At 49.9% G+C, this 23,763-nt stretch overlaps 1 protein-coding gene across 4 annotated transcripts; it reads right to left on the bottom strand.

Moving 5' to 3' along the window:
* Positions 1-224: 224 nt before the first annotated feature.
* Positions 225-14,837, bottom strand: TSEN54 (tRNA splicing endonuclease subunit 54). 4 transcript variants are annotated; one of them, XM_075014349.1, is made up of 13 exons: positions 14,768-14,837; positions 13,904-14,068; positions 13,193-13,256; positions 12,956-13,039; positions 12,357-12,425; positions 11,248-11,346; positions 9,624-9,676; positions 8,296-8,394; positions 5,411-6,060; positions 4,790-4,850; positions 3,569-3,685; positions 1,397-1,585; positions 225-555 (listed from the first exon to the last, which is right to left on the bottom strand). In XM_075014349.1, exons 1-12 carry the CDS (start codon positions 14,806-14,808, stop codon positions 1,435-1,437), a joined length of 1,653 nt encoding a protein of 550 aa, XP_074870450.1. In that variant the 5' UTR covers positions 14,809-14,837; the 3' UTR covers positions 225-555; positions 1,397-1,434. The 4 variants fall into 4 exon arrangements, with proteins under 4 accessions (XP_074870450.1, XP_074870449.1, XP_074870448.1 ...); XM_075014348.1 differs by having other exon boundaries at positions 225-818; XM_075014347.1 differs by having other exon boundaries at positions 225-1,585.
* Positions 14,838-23,763: the final 8,926 nt, after the last annotated feature.

Below are 23,763 nucleotides of genomic sequence, written 5' to 3' on the forward strand. Positions count from 1 at the left end.
GGATAGGGTGCCACACTGACATCAGCAGGATTCCATGGACTCAGGATCTCGGTGACTGCATTCAGCGTTAGCATAGTTCCAAACGCTGCTCTCTTGCAGGACGAGGCACTACTGATCCATTTTCTCAGACCCACTCATAAAAAATACCCATGCTCAAGGGCTTGCATTGTTGGAAAAGGCTTGTTTATTGCTGCAGCCTTCAACCCCCCCACCCCCAAGGAAAAACTGGCCCACCCAAACAGTCTGAATCAAATAAAATGCATTTAAAATGGCACTTCTGAAGAAAGCTTCACCCTGAGCCCAGTAGCGTTAGGAGTTCCTTTTAGCCACAGACCAGGACTTCCTGGCACTAGTCACACTGGCATTTTTGCATAGAAGTTAAAGCAAGTTTTCTATCAGGAGATTCAGGTGGAAGGTTTCCGAGCTGACAGAGGCAGGAAGGCAGTTGGGTGACACCATAATGGTATAGGACAGTGATCTTCAGCTTGGAGCACTAGACCCGTGGAACAACCAGCTTCATGGAGAATTTGCAGGTTTTATCAGATCTCCTGTTGCCTGCAATAGAGCTACAACTAGAAGAGTGTCATGGAAACAAGGAGCCACCCTATTGTGACGGTGAGATGTCTGGATGCTGTGCGCTGCAGTTTTAATGGGGGATGATGCTATGTTGCAATGACACATCTCAACCAAAACAATAAATACAATGTTAGCATGTTCCTCTGCACTGACTTTGTAACTCTCTGCAACTCCCCTGGCTTGCCAACCAGCTTGATAAGGCTGAGAATCACTGGCAGAGAACGTTCGTCCAGGACTATCATCTGCTGGCAAACAAATACCACAGAAAGTCAGCAAGATCATTCCTGTATCAGAGTTCTATTGCAGCATCTTTACTTCTATTGCACCAATGCTTTGCTAATGGTTTTATTAGATGGGTGTTGGTACAGCTGAGTAACAAAGGCTTGCTACATCTTTACTGACCTGGTTAGCTTCTGAGACTGATTGACCTACAGGAATGGTTTAAGAACCTCTGCTATGTTATATTCAGACTGGCCTAACTCAGCTGTCCTGAGAATACAACCTGTGAAGTTTGTTCTAAAGGCCCACAAAGACAGAGAAAACATCATGTGGATGCAGCCCATAGGATGATAAAAGCTGCAGAACCAGTGGCTTAGAGAACAAAACAGTGCATGCCCCAGCCAGGTGGCCACAGCAAATGCATAAAACATCACGCTTGCTTGCTTGGAGTGTATCTCACGTTTATAAATGAACCAGTTCCTAGCTGCCTGAGACCTGCAGTAGTGGATAACATGGGTCGCCTCCTGCACACAGACTAGTTATCAGACATTCTATTTGATTTAAGAATTAGGAAGTTTACGTCTTGAGTAAAGTTCCTCACCCTTTGCCCCAAAGCCACTTCTCCAAGGGAAGGTAACTTCAGGCATAAATATCAACAGGCAGCTTGAACTCCTTGAAAGAGTAAAAAGCAATGTCTCCATTGTCTACCAGTGCAAAGATCACTGGGACATCTCCGCTCTGGTAGGCAAGCCGCTTCAACACCCGCAGGGATGGGATCTGCTCATCAAACCTGCAAAAGGAAGAAAGCCATTCTGTCTCAAACCATAGGAATATTTACATCGCTAGGCAACACCCCTGAGACTGGCTATCAGAGACCCCCAAGCAAGCAGCAAAAAGATATGCCAAGCCTCAGAAAAGGGATTCCTTCATATTTAAGCATTAGAACAGCCATGGTAGGTCAGATCAATCATCCATCTAGCGAGCTATCATATCTTCCAACAATGACAAATGCTTCAGAGGGAGCAAACGTACCAGCACAATTTATCAAAGGATCCATCCCATCATCCAGTTCCAGCTATTCGCATTCAGAAGTTTAGGGAAATACAGAATATGGGGCGGGGGGCAATACCAGGACCCTCCTGAAAACCTGTGATTCCACCCGCAATTCCCTTTTGTGTCAGGACCCCTGATTTGAGAAATGCTGGTTTCCTCTGTGAAATCTGTATAGTACAGTAAAAAGCCAAAATTCACAGCCTGTATTGCATTTTGCATGGCTGTGAATTTGGCAGGGCCCTAACTATATCCCTTCTTAGCTGTCTCCTCTTTAACCTGGACAGTCCCAGATTTTCAGTCTCACCTTAGACTACAGCTGTTCCATACATCTAATCATTTTTGTTGCCCTTCTTGCACTACTTCTCATTCTAATGTATCTTTTTGGAGACTGAACAACTAAAACTTCATGAAGTATTCAAGGTGTGGGCCTACAAGGGATTTATATGTTGCCGCTATGATATTTTCTGTTTATTATTTATCCCTTTCTTAATGGTTCTTCACACTGTTAGCTTTTTTGACTGCTACTGCACGACGAGTAGATGTTTTCAGAGAACAATCCACAGTGACTCCAAGATCTATTCCTTGAGAGACAACAGCTAACTTAAACTCTATCATTTTGTATGTATTGCTGGGATTATGTTTTGCAATGTGCATTATCTGCATTTATGAACACTGAATTTTATCTGCCACTTTGTTGCCCAGGTGCCCTTTACAACTCTACAACCTAAAACTATCTTAAATAATTGTATCATCTGCAAACTTTCCCACTTCACTGCTTTTTCTGGGTCATGGATGAATGTGTTGAACTTCATCATTCCCAGTACAGATCCTTGAGGGACCCTGCTATCAACATCTCTCCCCTGTGAAAAACTGGTTTGTCAAAGGCTTTCTGAAAGACCAACTACATTATAACCACTGATTACTCTTAATCATGTTTGTTGACCCCTTCCAAGAATACCAACAGACCAGGGAGGTGTGGATTTCCCTTCACAAAAGCTGTGTTAATACATCTCCAATATATTGTGTTTCTGTGTCTGATAATTCTTTTCTTTACTGTAATTTCAATCACTCTGCACATTTGCAAGTTCTAAGCAGGTGCAGCCCTAAACCCACACGGAGACCAACTGCACAGGCTGAGGGAGATGCTGCACACAGTGTTCACTGCAGGGCAAAAGGGTTATTATTTTGGTCCTGTTCCCGTTGTGGCTTGTTTTGGAAGGGCAAGTGCCAGCAGTTTTCGTGGACCAGGACATGGTACCTCACTTAAATAGTATAGAGTTGCTCTCTGTCGCTACTTAAACTGTAAGCTCTGTGGGAAGGGGCTCTCTTTTTCTCCTCTGTTTGTACCGTGCCTAGCATACCAGGGTCCTGGGCCACGATAGAACTCCTAGGTGCTACTGTAATACAAAATAATAATACTACCACTAGCACTTGTTAGCTGCAATACGATGACAACCCAAAGTGGGGTCAAACTCTGAGCCTGGGGTGAGAGGCCACTGGTGACATGAGCAGCTAACAGATTCCAACCAAGCGTGTTGGGGAGGGAAAATCTTGGTAGGCCCTGTTTAAATTAAGGCTGCCTGATATGCCAGCAAACACAGAAGATGTTGCAGTTGGTAGTTTTGCACGAGAGCTTAATTTCCATAGCAGCACTAAAGGGCACTTCAAATGAACACACATGGAAACACTCATAAGAGCAGCCGGGATACATGGCCAATACCTCCGCACACACATTCTGGCATATGGCTTCCCAGGGTCATTCTTCTTGAACTTGGCAACTGCATCTGCTTGATACACGCTGAAGTCTATCTTCATGCCCTCTGTATCCTCCTGCAGCCTGTAGGATAGGACACATACACTTGCTTGAAATGACACACCATGGGACTCTGACACCTACCAGGCTGCAGATGCATCAGAGCAAGGAGTGAGACAACACCTTTGAGTCAACCGGCCTTTGGCCTCATAAAACCTTAGAACCTTTGCTCCCAGAATTGTCTCTCTTAGACAACAGAGCCAGTCCTGGAGTTATTGCTGAAGGGGCCTGATCCCAAATCCAGTGTAATTAACACAGATTCCCACCGATGCCAGTAGGTTTTGGATCAGTCTCTACGTGCCTCACTTTGAAATAAGAGCCCCCTTGGAATCAAACTCCTGTTATAGAGCAGCTCCTTAACCAGCCAGCACCGTTCCCCTGGGAAGTGCAGAACCACACAGAGCTTCCCATGCTTCCTGACACACAGTGCTCCAGTGGGCCAGCTCCAGACCCACCCCGTGCATGCTACTCTGTCTCTCTCTGTGCCCCATGCCACAGGCTTCACAAGAAGCGGTGCATCCTCCAAAAGATCCACTAAGACAGCTGCTTGGATACCCATCTGCATCATAACCCCAGTGTAAACGACTAGTGTGCACTGTTTGTGTACCACAGACCTGTGCACAAACACCACACAACTCCTACCACACAGGAGCAGAGCCGGGTCTGGGGATTAGATTTGAAAAATCATACTGAACTCCAGAACCTGCAGCTGGGATGGAAGCGCCCCAGAGACAACGCACACATGAATAAGATGCACTGGACAGTTGTAGGCGTCAGTGCAGAACAGCAGCGTCAGGGATGAAAGGTTCACTGCAATACAATTTAACTTCATGGGCAAAGTCCAGAGAAGCTTAAACACAAGTGCTATAATCAGCCGGGAATGTAAGCGACGTGCCGCTGGACTCCACAGCAGCCTCTGCACAATGGCACGCCATTGCCAACCCCTCAGAAAGATGCACCCTGCAGGCAGGAGCTGTGCTGGGAAGTGCCTTTCGCTCCCATGCGCCAGGTACATTAGACAGTTCTGCAGTCGTTGTGAAGAACATCTTACACATCCCGCGAGGAAGGGCAATCGTATTTTGTTGAGTTAGAGCCCCGTTCCCTAGAATTTACTGCCTCAGTACTAACCCAGAGGCTCCATCCAGGATGTGGGAAGGCTGCAGCACGCTGATCTGCTCAAGGACAGCACCTGGTGGGAGAAAGAACGGGAAAGGTTCAGACTGTTTAGTTCACTCTGTGAGGGCTTCTCTACACTCATCGTCAGCACAGGTTAGACTCAGATCATGCTGGCACCTCCCCTACAAGACGCTCTTCTTCCCCAAGGCAGCCACATCACCCTCCCGTCCTGCTACTTCGAAGATTTTACTTCTCTTGTCCCCTCTCCTTAACTTGCCTGGGCAAATGCAGTTTCAGCACCAGCTGGAACTGCCCCACTCCCCACTTAATTCCAGATGAAAAGCAGCATAATGGGTCATATGAGAGATGGAAAGTGACATTTAGTCTCTCCTCTGCCCAGTGCAGACATATTCCAGACTCCACTGCTCCCTACATGACACTTTTCCTGCTCACAACTAGGATGTTTGTTCTGATATTCAGCCCGTTTCCCTTCCTCCCATTCCTTCCCATTGCTCCCACGCAGCCCATGGTGACCAGTCCCTCCCACCCCCATACTCGCAGTGGGTCATGACACCCCATTTGAGCCACCGATTGGCCAAGGTGTGTTAAGTTCTTTTCCTCCACATCAGGTACCTGCTGAGGCCACTTGATCTGGCTTCACCAGCGGGGTGACAGGCTGGTCCCACAGGTGCGAGGGTCGCCGGCCTGCCCTCCGCTGGCTCCTCTGCTTCAGAAGGGCTTTGTACTCCTGCCAGTTGGAGCAGCGCCTCACCTCCCTGTCTGCATTGACACTGCTCTTGTATCTGCTCTCCCTCGCCCGCTGCTCTCGCTCCTTCCGGGACAGCTTCTCATGCTTCTGGTTGATCAGCTTGCGCCAGTGGCTAGCATCAGCCTCCCGCCCAGCGACATTCTCCGGCAGCAGTCTCTCGTCAGGCTGCATCAGGAAGGTGCATGGGCAGTCGGAAGCCATGTTGGGGAAGGTGATTGTGGTCAAGTCCCAGCGGGATGGATGGGTGCCACTGCAGCTGGCCCTGGCAACCTTCCCATCATCGCCAGCCTCAGCTTGTGAGCGGCCTGGGGACGTGCTGAGTTTTACTGCATCAGTGGCAGCCTGGGCTGACTGCCCCGCTCCACTGGCAGGATCTGACTCTTCTGACTTCTCTGACAAACAGCTCCCCCCAGAGGCTGAGTGGCTGGGACCTTCACAGCTGGCCGTGACCTTTTTCGGGGTCCCCTCAGCTTCCAGAGGATTCCCAGATACCTTCTGTTTCTTGTCTTGTGACCTAGAAAAAGGGGCCATTCAGAATTTTACTGCCTCAAAATCCTGTCAGCAAATTTTGCCTCACCCTGGAGTTAACAAAAACAGTGGGGTTCCTGAGCACAGGACGGGGAGAAGGCGACAGCGCCAGCAGCCCATGAGGAGACCTGCACACCCACATTAACCGGCCCCTTATCTGAACTAGGGTCTTGCTTATGTGAAGTACTTTGCAGCATTCAGGGGCTCACCGGAGAGAGATGAATAGCGCTAACTAAAAATAACCACTGAATCAGGTAGCGCAGCACAAGGGTCCCACTCAGCCCTGGAAACCTGACCTGGGGCACCTCCTGCTAGTTCCATCTTGGTTCCTTCTCACACAGTTCTGCCCATGTCCTCAAACCTACCCAGCAGCTGGGGGAGAGGGAGGACCAACGGGAGCAGCTGCTCCAGGACACAGTGGTAAGTAAGCACCAGAGCCCTGGGCAGCACAATCAGGGTGGTGTGAAAGGCCAGCTAACCCCTGCCCTGCCCCTTTCCTCTGAGGCCCTGCCCCTTCTGGGGGAGCCCACCTTCCCCACCTTGTGCAGAGGCCCAGTAAGTTTGTCAGCTCCCCAGCAGCCCCCACCTGCTTATTCCAACCCCGAGCCGGCACTGACAAATGCACCAATGGAACTGAGTCAGTTCAAAACAGTTACAAAATCCTCCAGGAATTAGGCTGAAACTACCGAACTGGCATTCTCTCTTACTTACACAACATTTGACCCCAGGTCTCCAGACCTGAAAGGCTAGTTTATTAGTCCACATTTTTACCTCTTATGTCTTCCTTGAAATGTCTCATAACCCCTCCTGCACTTACATGCTTGCAAAGAAACTCCTGCAGGAGGCGAGAACTGGTCGTTCTGCCCTTCCCTGTTTCTAAGCCTGTGGTGCCACCTGCTGCCAAGAGTACTAATAAATAACGTACAGGCTGAAACTCTCATCCAGCACACTTGTGTCTGGCAACACCACAGATGTTGCTAGACCAAAGAGCTCCAGCTGCTGGGCTGCAGAGGAGCCTTGCTGGGGGGCCTGCTCTGGACAGCCCCAGGGGCAGTGAGTCCCACTATGGGGATCCTGGCTGGGAATGGGGAGCCCCATTGTGGAGAGCCCAGCACACTGACTCCTGCTGGGGCCAGGGGAGATGGATAGCCCCCTGGCAGGGAGCTGGCTGGGGCAGTGTAGGGACCTTAGCGGAGAACAGTGAAGCTCTGCAGGGGGAGAAGCCCTGCAGCAGTGGCACTCCCCCATCCCAGGCAGCCCTGGGGCAGGAAGCCTGTGGTGGCCAGGAGGGGAGCCCTGACCTCCCCCTGTCCAGCAAACCCCTTATACGGGAAGACTCAGGTCCCAAAGATGCCAGATGAGGGATGTACAACCTGTAGTATTGTTGTTATTCTTTATTTGCATTGTGGTAGTGACCCTGGCTCCTGCCATTGTGGGCCACAACACCATTGTTCTATGGTCTGTGTTTGCACAGAACCAAAACTGCTCCCTGCCCTAAAGAGCATAACCAGATCAGAATTAACACTGGAACTTCTGTCCTTCAGTGCCTGCTGATCATTCCCTTTTTTGAGCTCCTTTAATGGTGCCTTGTTTCTTTACATATGAAAAGGAGCAAGAGAAGAGTTTCTTGCAATTTGCTTCTCAGCTCTCTCCCCGCATTCGGGGATTGCACACTTCCATCGCTGTCAACAGATTGTTTGTTAGTCCTATCTCCCTCATAGCTCAGTTCAGACTCTTGTGAAGAGAAGAGGTGATGGGAGTCGGGGGCAGAATAGCAAAAGGTCACTAGGACCCCTGCAGTACTTGGATGGAAGTGACAAACTTGCTGCTTCAGGCTACTTAAGGGTGGGGGGGTCAGAGATGCTGTTGTGATACAGTAACACATGAGCAGAGGCTCCAGGACAACACTGGAGGAAGGGATGAGGCGGGGATGGGAAGGATGCACTGATGGCTTTGTGCTGTAAATGGATGCCTTGTGAATTGGTCAGGACCTGGTCAGAGAGTTCTCTGATCACCCGAATGCTGTTTACAATTACATTTGGCCACATTCATTCTCAGCACCAACACCCGAGACAGCTCATAAGGACCAACAGGCTGAGGCTGGAGGGGAATCTCTTTCTTGCCCTGGGAGGAAATGGGAAGTGAGCAATGCTGTTAGCCATGGCTCAGAACATGATTTAGTCTAGTACAAGGTTGCCACAATCTATGAGTCTTCCTTTACCGGGGGCTGGAGCTCCTCTTCCTTTTGTGATGGCGTTTTCCAGAGCTGTTGCCGTAACTGTCCAGGTTCAGCTGCCGCTCATACTGAGACGGGACAGCACTGTAATGAAGCAGAGAAAGGGACTGAGAAGGGGAGATGGGCAGCGTTAGAATGACTCTTACATTTTTCTATGGCTTTAACTGGAACAGCAAAAGCTTCTCACTGGGTATGTAAACAGCTGCAAGGAGGACTAGAGCAGCAAAGAATTTCCCCACCCCAGAGTCACGTCTTCAGTCTCTTCATTCACGTACTCACTTCCCATTACAGTCAGGTGAACGATAAGAAAACCTGTTCTATTATTTTTGGTGCATAAGTTTGAAGTGCTGGAATGCAATGTGCACTAAGAGGTCAATCTGCTTCATCTGAGCCAATGGGCTGGGAGGATACATTCCTAAGTGCTCAAACATGGCATGCTTCCATGGAATTAATACCTCTGAAAGGTTATGGGGAAAGAAAGCACATCAGCTGGCATGGGCTGGAAAGCCTCCATTCAGCCCAATGATTTATCTGCGACATGTCACTAAGGGAGGGAGACACCTGCGAGTCTCTGTGACATTCTTTGTATTACAGAAACACCTGGGAGCACTAGTAGTTTTGGATGAGGGCCCCACATTGCTGCACAAAGAGCCTCCAGATGGCTTACAGTGTGGCTTAGAGTGTAAGTGCTGCAGATCCCAGTAACATTACCTATTATTATTTGTATTATGGTCAGGCCTACAGGTCCCAAACAAGATCAGATCCTATTATGCCAGGTGCCCTATCCAGCATAAGAGACAAGCTTTGCTCCAGAGAGCTTTTAGTCTAACAAGACAAGACAGATAAATGTACAGAGGCACAGGAAGGTGAAGTGACTTGTCTATAGCCACAACAGGTCAGTGGCAGAGCTGGAAATAGAATCCAGACCTCCCAGTCTCTTGCCCAGTCCAGTGGGACGAGCAAATGATAATACATTCCCTGAGGCTGAACAGCTGTTGAATGTTTAAAGCCAAGAAACAGATAATTTGAGGGGAGGAGAATGAATTATCATAGCTTCCCCTACACAAGAGAATTACTGACTCAGCTGAGGCTTCATCTGCCAACTAAGAATCACAGCTAAAAAGATTCCCAGGCCCCTACAAAAGTTTTCTAAGTTTCATGTGCTAGAGCAAAGGAGCTGAAGAAGCAAGCCATGATAGCAAAGGGGAACCTTGGCAGAGCAGAGCACCTCCTCTCTGCCCTACCCCAGGGCATTCCAGCACAGCCCCTGAAAGACAGCAGCGGGAAGGGGTGAAGAAAGAAAAGCTGGATACCTGGGGCAGAATCTCAGCACAATGTAACCCAGTCTCTTCAAGTGGCTGAACACCTTAAAAGAACCAAGAATGTTAAATGATCACCTTAATAAAAATTAAACTTCTCTTTCTGTATAACATGGGAAGCCAAGTAGGATACTTCCTGAATGTCTGATTCAGACCAAAGACAGCTTAGCACAGGGTGTGCCTCATCTCCCACAGTCTCCTCCACACAAAGTTTATTAGATGCCAAAGCCCCATGAACCTGGCTAGGCCTCTGCATGGCTTGAGCGTATCTTCACGTGTGCTCATCCACATGGAAAAATCTGACTGGAGCAAGAGCCCAGCTTGTTTAACACCCAAAAAAGCACCAAAAGCCTCCCTGGCCCCCAAAGATACAGTGGTGGAATGTTCATGACCCACAAGACGGAAGGGAAGAGAAGGGACTTTGTGTGATCTGTACCTAGGGCAAACCTGAGTGATCAGGAGGGATGCTGGGATCACAGAGATCCTATATTTGCCTCCAGCACCCTGGAATTCAGAAACCAGACCATCTATGTGCTGCTGTAGCTAGTGGCTTCCCAGCAATGCACAAGAGCCAGCAGCAAAGGCAAAACAGGCATAACACTTGCCAGTTCCATTCTGCTACTCTTTCTGGGCATACGGGGAGCACAGGCTTCAGAGGGAGGATTCAAGCTTTGCCTCTGCTGCTGCCGCAGAATAAGAGATTGCTTTGCCTTGTCCTGCTCTCAGTGCCCCTAGCCAGAGACATCCCTAGAGGGGCGCAGGGCCTGAGACAATCCCACCTTGCTTCATCCTCGCTCTGCTCCGTCCGCCATTCCCACTCCAAAGCCCCCCTCGCCCAAGTAACGCAGGCCAGGAGATTACCGGGCGGGGGCTGGCATGGGGCAGCAGCAGGGGTCAGCCGCACCCTATGCCCACCTCTCCCACATGCTGCGGCAGCAGGAGCCAGAGCATCCCAGCAGTTTGCACCATTGCACCCCACTTCACTGCTGTGGTGGGAAGCAGAGAGCCCTGCTTCCCACTGCCACAGTGCAGCGGAGCACTATGGATCGGGAGATAGGTGGTAAGGCGGAGCAGAGCAGGCTGCCGGGGTGGGCCAGCTCTCACCACTGCAGTAAGTGCAGGGGCCGGACCCTTGCTGCCCCACATCAGGCTCCACAGTAACCTCAAGCCATGCTGTGCCCTGGCCATAGGACAGTTGAGGCAGCTGCCATAGGGCCCCCCGCAAAGCATGAAGAGTGGGGCAGTTGCCTGAAACCACCCCACAGATGGGATGGCTACGCTCCTAGCAGATCACATCTCATGGTCCCACACCAGGAGCAGCACAGTGAACATAGCTATGATCAAGTTAATTTAATTCTGATGCTGCTTCTGTGTATGCCACTGGGTAAAGCTCTGTGAAACCCTAACACAGCAGAGATCCTAGGGGACAGGAGAGACCCAGAGCCAGAGGACAACAAAGGAGACAACTGCTTAGCTGAAGTGGGAAGACTTGTGGAAAAAAGAGGCATCATATAAATTCCCCCCACTCCAAACTCCCACGACCATCTGAATAGGTGGATTGTATCCACCTCTTACCCGCTACACTAACCACCACTGGTGTCAAATGCCTTGTGCACACCTGGTACTGCAGTAGGTTCACCGTCCCTTTGGACAGCAGGATCTCGTAGGCTTCTTGTATGGACAAGGGCAGGTCTCTGTAGAAGAGCTGAATTGAACCCTGAAAAACAAAAGCTTGGGTTTAGGACCCACAGGCTTCAGGGAAGCAGTACAGCAGAACCCACACCCTTCCCTCCTTGTGGTCTCAACAGCTAGTCCCAGCATCTAGCTGCTTTTGGCTCAAACTCCAGCTTGGTGCTTCTGAAGTATTGTGTTATTTTAATGCAACTTCTCTCCTACAAATCTGTAATACTGACTTATTCCCACCTGCACAGGCAATCTTATATACTGGGTCTAGTGGAGCGGAGATAGCACTGTCAGCACTGCAGCAAAAGCTTACTAAGCCAGGCTATCCCATGCAAGCACACGCTTTGCTGTATAGTCAAAAAAATAACTGGACAAAGCTTGGGCTAGTTCCTGGAGCATGTTCAGTACCCACTATCCCCAGTGACCTCGGAGGTGGCTATGGGCACTCAGCTTTTCTCAGCCTTAGTCCCTCTAATGTTAGGGCCTGCTCAGTCGTTAATTTTAAGCTAAAAATCTCTGCTACCTTGATTTGTTTGCCCACAAAATATCAAGTCGCAAGCCCTAGGAAATGATTCTCCTGCAGTATGAGATAAATGTACCTTGCAGGTCTTTTTTGCCTCCAGAACCTATGAGATTCTGTGCCTAGCAGCCAACTGTACAATTTCATTTTCAGATCAGGCCACTTATGATCTCAAGTCCCTGGCAATTCAAAAGCTCAAAAGAAAAACGTCCTTGAAACCACCAAATGACTGAGACCCTCTGTTGTCCTGAATCCAACAGTTTATCTCTAGACTTGAATAGGTATTAAACTAATACAATGTCTCAAAGGTAAGAGCCAAGCCCCTCAAAAATCAGAGAATGCCAGCGCAGGCTGGGGTGACAATCTCAGGGCAGAGACTTCTTCGGGCAAAAGAAAAGCATCCAAAAAGAACTGGTCTCTTCACTCTTAGACCCATTTGACTTACATTTTGGCAATGTATGCTCGCAACGGGTGCCAGGCGTTTACCCACAGAGCAGCCAAGCACAAGCAGCACAGATACATACCTCTGACACAATACACTTCAGCTGCCCCACCTGGAGAAGCTTGATATGCTGCCTAATATCCCACAGCCTCTAGAGAGTTAATAAAGGGCACATAAAGGCTTATGCACCAGAATATACATATATGATTTCATTCCACAAATACAGCAATGGGCTCTGCCGGCCCTTAAGCGAAGGCGTGCCCTGTGCATTTCAAGTCATTTATTTCCTTGTACTACAGGCGGTAACCCTAATAATGGAAGACTTGTTGCACCAGAGCATGAAAGGGATGACAGCAACCTCAGGGCGTAGGTGCCCTATCTCTTCTTTGAGCTAGTCATCTAGAGTTGAAAAGTTTTGTGCCTCCCACCTACAGACAATCTCTCAGGAACTGGGCTTTCTGAAGACAATTTATTCAGACTTTATTAAAGCCCAACATATGCCAGGTAGTTTCAGACTGTCCTGACGAACATAAATGAGTGGAGGATTTTGAACTGTTGCGATGGGTGAAGGATCCACTACAGCTTCCCTATTACTCCTTCTCCCTTCCCAGCTGCAACTGGGCCTATAAAGGTGTTATGCGAAAAGAACCCACTGCCCCCAAGCCTGGGCATCCTACTCACGCATTCCAGGAGATAGAGGGCTTCCTCAGGCAGCAGACACTGCTTGCCATGCGCTATAAACCCCATCGTGTGCCAGAACTTTCCCTGGGAACAAAAGAATAGATCTGTGATGTGCTGGGGCCATCCCCTGCCCAGAGCCAGACGCTCTCCCATTCTGGGACACAAATTAAAACTCAGACAATTGGCATTAGCCAACAGGAGGTGCCAGTGTCAAGGTCATACAAGTTCATCACTTACCGCAGGGGATTTCAGCTCCACAAAGCCCTCTCTGGGCTTCCACTCAGCTTTCACCAAACTTCCCCTGAGGATGTTTTAAAAAACAGATCAATAGACAGCAGCTTACCATTCCTTTTCCCCTCCTCAAGGTAATGGTTTAACAAATCTTCCTCTCCATCAGCTCGTGAGATGGCTGCAGTGGAGGAAATTGCAAGCTACCAGAGTGAGTGTATTCTGAGGCGAAAAGCCATCCTGCCAGAAATGCTGCCCATCTGAGCCCACTGTATAATTCATTCTGCAGCTTCTGAAGTCACTCTACACTGTGGTCTCCAAACACAAAGAGCAAAGAATGACTTGACAGAAGAGCATGGCTGTAAAAGGAAGTGCATTTTTAGAGAGCTGGTGACAGGAGCCTTGGGTTCTGTCAGGGGTTAACTGTGTGTGCACAGATGTTCATGTTATCCCTCTGCCTCATTCACCCTGACTGTAAACTGGGAAGATGTTGATAACTCACAGGGGTGCTAGAAGGCCATACTATATTTCTGTAAGCACCTTGAATGAACAGTGCTATAGAAGCCCACTATACTATAAGCACTAATAGGTCATCACCATCCAGGGCTTGACTTCTCTCCAACGCTTTCCGTCACTCTCACTGTTCTGGGAGTCAGCAGAAACCCCAAGTGCAGCGCTGTCACTGAGGAACAGGAGCGCAACCCAAATGAAGGCACTTACAATCGCTCCACACGCTCCTCTGCCAGGAGCTGCCAGTGCTCCTCCCGGCATCGGCGCAGCCTCTCTGCCTGCTCTTCCGAGCCATCGGGGATGAACTCCTTCTGGCCGTGCGAGCGCTGAGGAACCTTGCGGTCACGCGTCCGAGCTGCCAGCAGCTCTGCTGGGCTGGAAAAAGAGAAACGTTAGACCACCTGGGCTGCAGCTTGCCTTCCAATGTGGCTCCTACTGCTGGAGGCCACATGCCCCGAAGGGTTAATAAGAAGCAGAGGGGAGCAGGAACCAAACACTCCCAAGTGATGGCTCTTCGTGAAAGGGTTTAGTGCACAAAAGGGGCACTGCGGCCAGCGCCCAGCATGCAGGTGTCTGTGCCACAGCCTTCACCCTGGCACCAGGGCTGGCACTGGGGCACCAAGACCTCTGGGCTTAGCCTATGGCCACACAGATCAGGTCGGGGCTGATGCACGCTGGCATGGGGGGGGTACCTGGGTGGGGGCTGCAGGGTGGCCCCAGATAGGGGGCTGCAGCATGGCCCTAGGTCCCTCCCCCAAACCCTTTTCACCCGAGGTCCAAGCCCAGCCGCGTGGAGGGGGAAGGCGAGGTAGGAGGCTCCCTCCTCTCCCGCTGGCGCCGGCTCCTTTCCTAGGGGCTGCCCAGGCCTCTGGGCCCCGCACCCCTGCAGGGAGAAGGGGCGCTGGCCCGTTCTCGGGGGCCCCTCGCCCGCACACGTGTGCGAGCGCGAGACTGGCGCTTTAACCCCCCTCCTGCCCGCAGTGCCAGGGAGTTCGTAGCACGAGGCGGAGGGGGGGACGGGACGAGGTGTTGCCCCTTTAAGGACCCCGAGCGCCCGGCCATCCAGTCCCGTACCTGAGAAGGCGGCTCGCGCGACACTGCAACTCGGCCTCCATCCGGCTGCTCGTCGCAGCCCGGCTGCCGCAATTCCCTTGCGTGCAGGGCACAGCTCCGCGGGGTCCTAGCTCGGCTCGGGTTTCGGGCGAGGACGTGCTTCCGCTGGGTCCTAGAGGGACCCAAGTACCGGAGCGCCAGAAGTTAACCGCCGGCCTGAGGGGCGTATTGCGCCCAGGCTGCCGGGACTAGAGAACCCCCAAGAGGACCATGCCAGTCCCCTAGTGCCCTCTGGGGGCACCACACCCCAACATCAAGCTTCAGGGAACCAGGACCCTCAGCTGCAGATGCCGTCCCACCCCCAACTGTACTAACCCCTCTGGCGTGGACCTTTCTCTGTGCTGAGTTTTCAGCCCATGGAGTGCAAGGCAGTGGGGTACATGCTAGTGTCTTTGCCTCCACTTCAGACACACACTCACATGGTGCTTATACTCCCCTGTGCATATGTGTGTACAATACACACTACATTCTGCACAGAGACATCTCAGGCCATGCACGCTTGCACATGCCAATTTGTGCAACTGCGTTTTGCATGCATGCTGACAGATGGGTATACTCATCCCCATCACGCTCTTGCACAAAGGCACGGCTCAGCACCAGAAGCATCCATAGCTCCCTCCTGAAAACACGTGATCATCCGTATCCCCACCTTACCTAGGGGAGAAGCTAAGGATCCGAGGGGCTGATGTGTCATAGCCTCACATTTGTTGCAGTCATTGATGCCCCTGCAGACTGAGTGCAGAACACGACATGAGCATTTTCCAGGGATAAACAACTCCACAACTTGCCCAGGGAGTGGAGCATCAGGTCCAGAACAAGCAAGGCTTGTAAAATTAACACCTCTCTAACAGCAAATTCAAGGACAAAGCCCACATAAGAATGGGTTTGATTACACACCACTTAAAGACAATTCATTTTAATTGTTCTCCTTGGACTCTTTTTCCCTATTTGCCACTGGGGGCGGGGGGGGGGGGAGCAGGCTAAATGGCTGCTTCAAGGATTGAACTCTCAACCCTGGATTTAACAGGCCAATGCTGAATTGGATCAGATCCAGCACATCAAGTGACATGATTGTGGTCCATAGTGAATTTAATTCCTTGTAATAAAAGCAACCTTGACAGAGTTAAATGTTCTGGCCAGATTGGAAATGTGAGTAAGAAAGTCAGCATCTTTACAGGGCCTTGCCAACTCTTGACAAGCTTTTTTTTTTTTTTTTCAAACGTTGTTGACAATCCTTGAGAAGGTGACAGTTGAAAGTAATCTCTTAATCCTTCTCTTTAACTGGTAATAGTGTAGCAATTCCACAAACATATGGTAAATTCCTGCTACTTAGTGAAGAATTATACCAAGCGGTCAAAAGCAGGTAAACTGAGTCTGCAGCCAAATTTGGGGGTGGACAGCTAATGGAGCATTTTTTTTCTACAGCTTTAGTTAACTCCGTTAATATCAGATTTGTAGTTTGCTGAGGACTTCTCTTTTATTAGACATTTCAGGGCCTTTAGGAGGCGTAAAGCAAAATATGCCACCCGAATCAAATGATCTCATCAGCACTCACAAGCAAGGTTCAAGTGAGTTTGGATTGGGAGACTGCCACAGAAACGCAGGCACTGGCTGCAAAGAGTGGTTTTAATCACTCAGTAGGTGGCACTGTTTCTTCTAAATTAGTGCTCTACCAAGGCTTCATTGGTAATGAAGTTGAAAGCACTGTCTTAACAAATGAGACATGAACTGGAGGCATCATAGGTCTTAAAAGATTGTCATCAGTGCTAAAAAGCTGTGGTTTCTGTCTTGGATTTACAACAGGTTACATAACAAACACTAATGAAGTTAGTACATTCTAAAAGTTAATTCAGACACTCACTTGCTTCTGCCTCATGCTGAAATGTAAGTACAATATTTTTATCCCAATTCATTCATTTTTTTATTTATAATAAGGTGGTAGAAAGTCAGCAAGTTTTCAGTAGTAGTCTAGTGGGATATTTTTGCATGTTTTTGTAAGTAAGTAGTTTTTAAGTGAGGTGTAACTTGGTGATAATGCAAAACAAATCTGACTTCTGAAAAAGGTACAGTAACCTGAAAAGGTTGAATGGCACTTGTTTGAAGATCTCAGATTACTTAAGGACCATGTTTCTCAAGTGGTGGAATGTGTATCCTTATGAGTACATGCGAGATGTCTGGGGATACTCTTTTTTTTTTTAGCTGAACCTAGTCAGCTGGCATTCAACAATGTGAGCTACTGTTTATGATGGGAAGCAGCTACACAAAGACTTGTCATGAAGGCCCCAACAAAACTGATTGACTTCTCCTGTGCCATCTGCTGTTATCCAACAGCCACTGGGAGAGCTACTGATACAATCACCCAGCTGAATTCAGTGAGCACAAGCTCAATGAATCCCGGCACAGTCATCACCAACAGTCCCAATGTGCAGCCTGGTGACTTCTACGGCATTACATGTTTCACAACTCAAGGCTGCAGGTTTGTCCATTGCCAAGTGTGAATTACTGATATTAATGGAACTCCAGAATGCCATAAAGTGATGTTAGACCTTGTGGTTTTCATCTCTGCTTGTTTAAATTAGCCTTTTATTTAAAAAATAAAATAAAACTTACACCATTTTGAATTATGGCAGGAAAGACTTTGGTCTGGTGCCTGCCCAGGCACTCACCCTGATTTCAAGGCCTAGAAATGTATGAAGAAATCCGCTGTTTAAATTTTAATTTAAAAAAGGTAAGTTTTTAATGTCGCAGGATGTGCTTACTATTCCTTTAAGAGAGACCAGTATATCCTTGTCCCAGATGCTGGCCCTTAGTGGTACGTAAAGAACAAGCATGGCCCAGTTTTGCTTTCATACAAAACAAAGAAGTTGTGGGAGATGGAGGTATTCTGCGACATGTAAGTTCTTGCAAGGCATGCTGGGAAAGGTGTGCTAGGTTATATAACTTAAGTACTCCCTCCCTGAAAATAGAGAGAGGCCTGTTGTGGGGCTTTCCATTGAGCGGGGGGGCCAGCTATAGAAAATGCTATAGCAGCATGTGTTGGATACTGCTGTAGACAAAGATCCGAGAGAGTGGAAGAGGCCTACATGAGGCTTTTGGAGGGCTGAGGTAAAATAGCCTGTGCTGGGAAAATGGCCTAGACTGAGAGAAATAGTGTACTGTGATCCACTCTGGAAACCAGTGTATCAGAGAATCTGAGGTGGAAGAGGAACAGCCCCTTTAAGGGTCAGGGCTGTGGGTCAAGGCCAAGGTTACCCAACTTTCCTGGGATTCTCTGCTTGGTGTTGCCTTCTGGATTGTTAGGCTTAAACTCATGTCCTTAACTCATGACCTGGTTATTCTTCAGTTGTTCCCCACAGGGACATCCTTAGGGTTTATGGGGCCCTATGCCTGATGGCAACCTGAGGGAGGGAGTTGGCAGTTTTTTCAATATGTGATTTTTACAATCTTCAGCAACACACTAATGAAATGTTCAAAGGACATTTTAAACTGAAGGCCTCTAGCCTGACACAGTAAAGACAGAAGCTACCAGTACATACCTGGGGTTGGCAAATGCCCATTAAAGGGCTTCGTTACCATTTGAAAGGCTCTTTCCCAGGTTCAAGGTGCTGCTAAGAGGTCTGGCCGGTGTTTTCACTTTTAAGTGATCTTCTCCAGAGGAAGCAGAGCCATAGAGCAGATGCAGGAAGACTGGATGGGGGGGGCATTAAGACCCTGTGGTCCCTCACATTGTTGGATGCTCTACACAGATGCATATTCTGTGAATGGGTAAAGAGGGCCCTGGTTTCCCACAGTTGTTTAGATACTGGGTCCAGTGACTCGTCCCACCTGGCTGAGGGCAGAGACACCTACTTGCCCAGCTCCTAGAATTTCCAAATAGGCCCAATTTCTGGAAGAAAAAAATAGCCTCCCTTTAGGAAAAGAAACCCTTCTGGGTGCGAAAGGCCTACCCACCTTACCTTAGACATCTTCTGGGTGCTTTTCTTTCTGCCACAAGATAGTTCTTTGGGGGGGTGGCCAGGGCGGGGGTGGGAAGGGGCATGCTTTGGGTAACACAGGGAGGAAGAGCTAAGGCCATTCTTACACGCTCCGGTGAGCAGGGAAATAGGTAATACGTTGACAAGGGATCATAACTGGCACAGGAGTTACTACCGGTTGACTGGATTTGATCCATTTACCTTTCAGAGGTATAGTTTCTGATTAGGGTTGATACGGCTTCATTGGTTACCTTCAGGTCACATGGTGGGAGGGGTTCTTTGTAAGGGATTGTAGGGATTAACTCTCCCTCAGAAACTGAAGCCATAATTAGAGAGCTACTGCAAATGCTGTCTGCTCTTTCTCCTCATGGGCTTTTTGGGGAGGTGGGGGAGGGGCACCTCACAATGTGGAAAGCTCTGAGATAGGACCCCGAGACTGGCACCTATCATGGAGGGAGGATATAGGCCTTCCTACACGGTCCCTAATGAGGTGTGATTATGACCCTGAATGGCTCACCAAGAGGAGAAGGAACTTCTTCTAGATTAGTTGGTGGAGCACAGTATCAACAAGAGTGAAGGCTGTGAGCTAGAAAAAGCTAAGGAAACATGTCATTCTGCTGGAAGAGGCGGGTTTTCCTCAGTAAAGGGAGGATTCCGATTTGTCTCCAGGGACAAACAAGTAGAATGACCAACACTCCTAAATATCAAGGGAAAGTGAGCCACACCTGACCTGAGTTCAGACTAGGTAAGCCATGATTTACACTCATCCTTCTTCCTTGACATGCAAAACCTTGAGGCAATAAACCAGTGAAAATAGACTGTGGGGAACAAGACAACCCTCTTTGTAAAGGCTACAGATGGTTCTTCTGCCGCCATCTTACTGTGAAATAAGAATTAGAATTCCCTGAAGTTTGGGGAGGACTGCAGATCCTTTCACTGCTTTTAAAGGGCATTGCTGCTAATGGCCAGAGGCTACTGCAGAATCCCTCCCAGGTAGCTGCTGGCTGACGAGTCAGTGTAACCACCAGCTCAGGGGGAGGCAGTGTGATTTTTTTTTTTAGGGGTGTGATTAATAGGCAGGTGACTGAGAACAGGGGACACCTTTCATGCATTCTAGTTTCAGTTCTGGTAAATTGACTCTTTCTGTGGCTCTAGACAATGTACTTCCCCTTGTTTTAGTTTCCTTGTCTCTCTGAAACAGAGTCATTACCTGCCTCACAGGGAGTTTTATGAAGAGCAATTAGTTAATAGCTGTGAACAATGTCTGGTGCCCTAGACAAGGGACCCAAGACAACTTCCCCTGTGCTGCAAATCCTGCCCCTTCCCCAGGGTGAGGAGTTTACCTGAGTAGCCCAGCTGGGGGGCCCCAGGGTGACTCCCCTTCTGCACTTCTGTGTTCTGGTCCCTGTGGGGTTCCCCTTCGCTCCCCAGACCAGCTGTCTGTCAACTCCTCAGCCATCTGCCCTGTGCTTTGACGGCCCGTCAGCTTCTGGTTCAACAGCCACGTTCTCAAATCAGGCAGGTAGAGTTCATGCAGCTGCTCCAGGACCAGCATATCAGCTAGTTCCTCTGTGGTTTGGACCCCTGCCCCATCTGTCCACTTGCAGGCCTACAAGCTGCCGTACCAGCTCCTGGTAAGTCTCCCCAGCGGCCTTGTGTGCAGTCCAGAACTTTTCCCAGTGTGCTTCGGGGGGGTCAGCCCAAGCTTGCACAGCAGGGCCCTTTTGAATAGATCATAATCCTCTGCTTGCAACTCATCCAGCTGGCTGAACGTCCCTATGGCTTTGGGATCCAGTGATACGGGTGAGATGCCGGAGCCTGTCTGCTGGCTCAATCCAGTGCAGAACACAGGTCGTTTCAAAGTCATTAAGGAAAGCACCTGTGTTGCTCCCCTCCTCCTTAAACTGGGACAGGATGTTCATACAAACCTCCGTGCAGACCAGGGTCCCTACCCCCATTTTGACTCACCACTGTAAGAGCTTTTGAACCTGCAGTTCTGCCATTGCATGCTCATGCTGCACCCTCTCTCTCGACGGACTTTCCCCTGTTTTTGTCCCTCCTTTTCCTGGTCCTTCAGCTCCTTTATCCTCAGTTCAATTCCAGGCACTTCAGCCCCACAGAGGAGGTGCTGAGCAGGGAGGGGCTGCGACTGACTCTATGGATTCTAGCAACCCTGGGGTTTACTTGGCTGCCCCAGCCCCTTCCTGAGCCTCAGCTGGACAGGGGTCTGGAGTGTCCCCTGGGCCTGTCTGTCGGCTCCCATGGGTACTAGCCCCAACTCTAAGGAGAGATCATTCTCTTGCAGCTGGGCAATGAACTGGGCTTTGGCGGATTTGCCCCTAGGGAGCCCTCTCTCCTTGCATAACTGGACAATGTCTGCTTTAAGGAGACAATTATACGCCATCTCTCTGCTGTTCATGGAAGGCTCCCTTCAGTGTGCCAGCCTCCTTGTGGGTTGCTCCTCCCCAGGGTTAGGCCATAGGCCCCTCCTGCATCTGGGTCAATTCCACCAGACTTCAGGGGTAACCCCTCCTTGAGTGTGACACCCTCTCTCGAGGACCACAAACCCACTCCTTTGGGTTCAGCTGCTGGCCCCTCCACCTCACTGGCTGCCCTTCTTCTGCCTGCGCCCCAGTCACTTACTGCCAGATGTTCCATCCATGGGGTGTAGTAGATCCCACCTCTGCCACCAGTTGTAATGGGGCTTGGGGTCCCCAAGCTCTGCACCCCATCTGCAGTCAGAAGTGACTCTCACTCAGCAGGGGGAAGAGAAGGTTTATTAGTTGACAGGGACACAGTGTAGAACAGAGTTGTCAGTTCAGCATCCAGAAACAGTCAGGCCAATCCATGCTGGGGAGAGGAGGCCCCAATCCTGGGACCCTGCCTCCTTTGTTCCTTGCCAGCATTGAGTGTCCTCATGCGATGGGTCCCAGGGGTTACTTGGGGCTGAGGGCCAGGCGTGGCAGAGGCAGCAGGGATCAACTTGCCTCCCTGCCTCCTCACATTCGCCATGCAGACAGTGGGAGTGGCAGCCTGCTTTGCCCTCCTGTACCATGCCATCCTCATGGCCCTCTGCACCTCACTTCTCCTCAGGGGTGCTCTGCTTCCCATCGCTGTGGAGAAGGCAGGCACAGCAGGCTGAGGAGGGTGGGGTGGCATGGCACTTCCCCCACCAGTGTGATGAGCGGTGGGGGGGAAGGGAGGCACCCCAGCTGCCTCTGCCATCCAATCCTTGGCCCTAGGTAATCCTCCATCCCTCCCGCCCATAGGGTAATTGGGGCAGCCACCACAGGGCCCCAAAAGCATGGGCCTGGGGTGGCCACCCCATTTCATCCTGTGGATGGGATGGCTCTGTCTGTGAACTACAGGTGTGCCAATCCACCAGAATTGCATTCCATTCTCTAGAGCAGTGGTTCTCAACCAGGGTCCCTTCAGGGGCTGTGAGCAGGTTTCAGAGGGTCCACCAAGCACAGCCAGCATTAGACTTGCTAGGGCCCAGGGCAGAGAGCTGAAGCCCCACCATGCACAACTGCAGCCCTCAGCTCCAGCTCCCACAGTGGAAGCCAAAACCTGAGCAACTCAGCTTCACAGTGCACCTTGCGGTGTAGGGCCCTGTATAACTGCCACGCTTCCTACTCCTTATTGCTGGCCCCGGTTTTCATATGAAGAAAAACAGTTGTTGTGGTACAGATGGCTCGTACAATTTTTATAGGGTATTGTGTGGGGACAGAAGGGTGGTTGAGACCTGCTGCTGAAGTGGCTGGGAATATAGACACTTTTTTAAACTATTATATTTGGGCAATTGTGTATTGCAAAAGCCTTCCAAATGTGTGCTCTTGTTCACAGACTTCAGCACAACCAGCTGGAGAGGGGACCCTCAAGTGCTGTCCTTTCACCGACTGCAGCCATGCTGATGGCATCTTGGTATGTGAGTTTTATCAAATACATGGATTTACAGCCAGCTCCTCTTATCTAGACCCTACGTTTTCAATGAGCCCTGGACAAGTATTTGAAATCCTCTGAAACGTGCCCGTTGCTCGCTGGACGCAGCTATAGAAAGCTGGGACTTACCAGTAAAGCCCAAATCTAGAAAAGTGCTGTGCAAAATGTCCCCAGAGAGCAGAAGATCCTTCCTGCCACATAATAGATGCCTATTGATTGATTTTGGTTCAGAGCTTGCCGAGGAAAATTCCACTTTTCCCCTAAAATATGACACAATTCAAGTCTCTCGCTTTGCTGAATTCATGTCTTGCTGTGCACATACAGTGCAGCTAAAGGAACATTCACTTACTAATGTTTTGGAGACAGCTGGGGAAAAACTAAGGATGGGGGTGAGTAGCTGCCCCTGTGCCTGGCAGTTTAAAAGGAGCTAGGGCTCTCGGATACACCAGAGCCCCAAGCAGTGCACTCTGCGTGGCCCTGAAGGGCTGGTTGGCAGGGGCTAGCCCCAGCCCCACTCCTTTGCCTGAGGCCTTGCCCCTTCTTGAGGCACAGAGCTTTCCTCACACACCTTGCCCAGGGGCCTGGCACTTCTATCAGCAGCCCTGAAGCTGGAGAAGCTGTTTAAAAGCCAGCGCCTATCACTCACGAATCCAACATGGGAGAGTGCTCTCCTGACAGTAGAGAGTGTTGTCTGTCTAGCTGCTGACATTAAACTTGCTGAGGCCCAGGTCTGGAGCTGCAAGCCAAGGGTTTCCATTCTTGGTGGCAGGGCTCAGCTGCAGCATCTGCTCTGGGTGGCAGGGCTCAGGTTTACAGGCCCCCCACCCAGAACTGGTCCTTGGGCTTCAGCTTTGACATACTTGGGCCAGTGGGGTTGAGGCAGGCTCAGACATTGATCCCCCAGCTTCTAGAGTCATGTAGTAATTTTTCTTGTCAGAAGGTGGAACACTGAAGTTTGAGAACCCCCCGGGTTAAAGAATTGAGGCTGAGAGTTAGACTGAGATGGGGCTGAATCACAGAAAGCCCTTAGGGTTTCCCCCG

The sequence above is a fragment of the Carettochelys insculpta genome, chromosome 20 (assembly GCF_033958435.1).
Source record: "Carettochelys insculpta isolate YL-2023 chromosome 20, ASM3395843v1, whole genome shotgun sequence".
In the NCBI taxonomy this organism is placed as follows: domain Eukaryota; kingdom Metazoa; phylum Chordata; order Testudines; family Carettochelyidae; genus Carettochelys; species Carettochelys insculpta.

Coding starts and splice junctions, on each gene's coding strand:
- TSEN54 (XM_075014349.1), bottom strand. CDS start 14,808: ATGGAGGCCGAGTTGCAGTGTCGCGCGAGCCGCCTTCTCAG. Junction 14,069..14,767: donor CGCGCGAGCCGCCTTCTCAG/GTACGGGACTGG, acceptor CTCTTTTTCCAG/CCCAGCAGAGCTGCTGGCAG. Junction 11,347..12,356: donor TGAAGTGTATTGTGTCAGAG/GTATGTATCTGT, acceptor TTTGTTTTTCAG/GGTTCAATTCAGCTCTTCTA.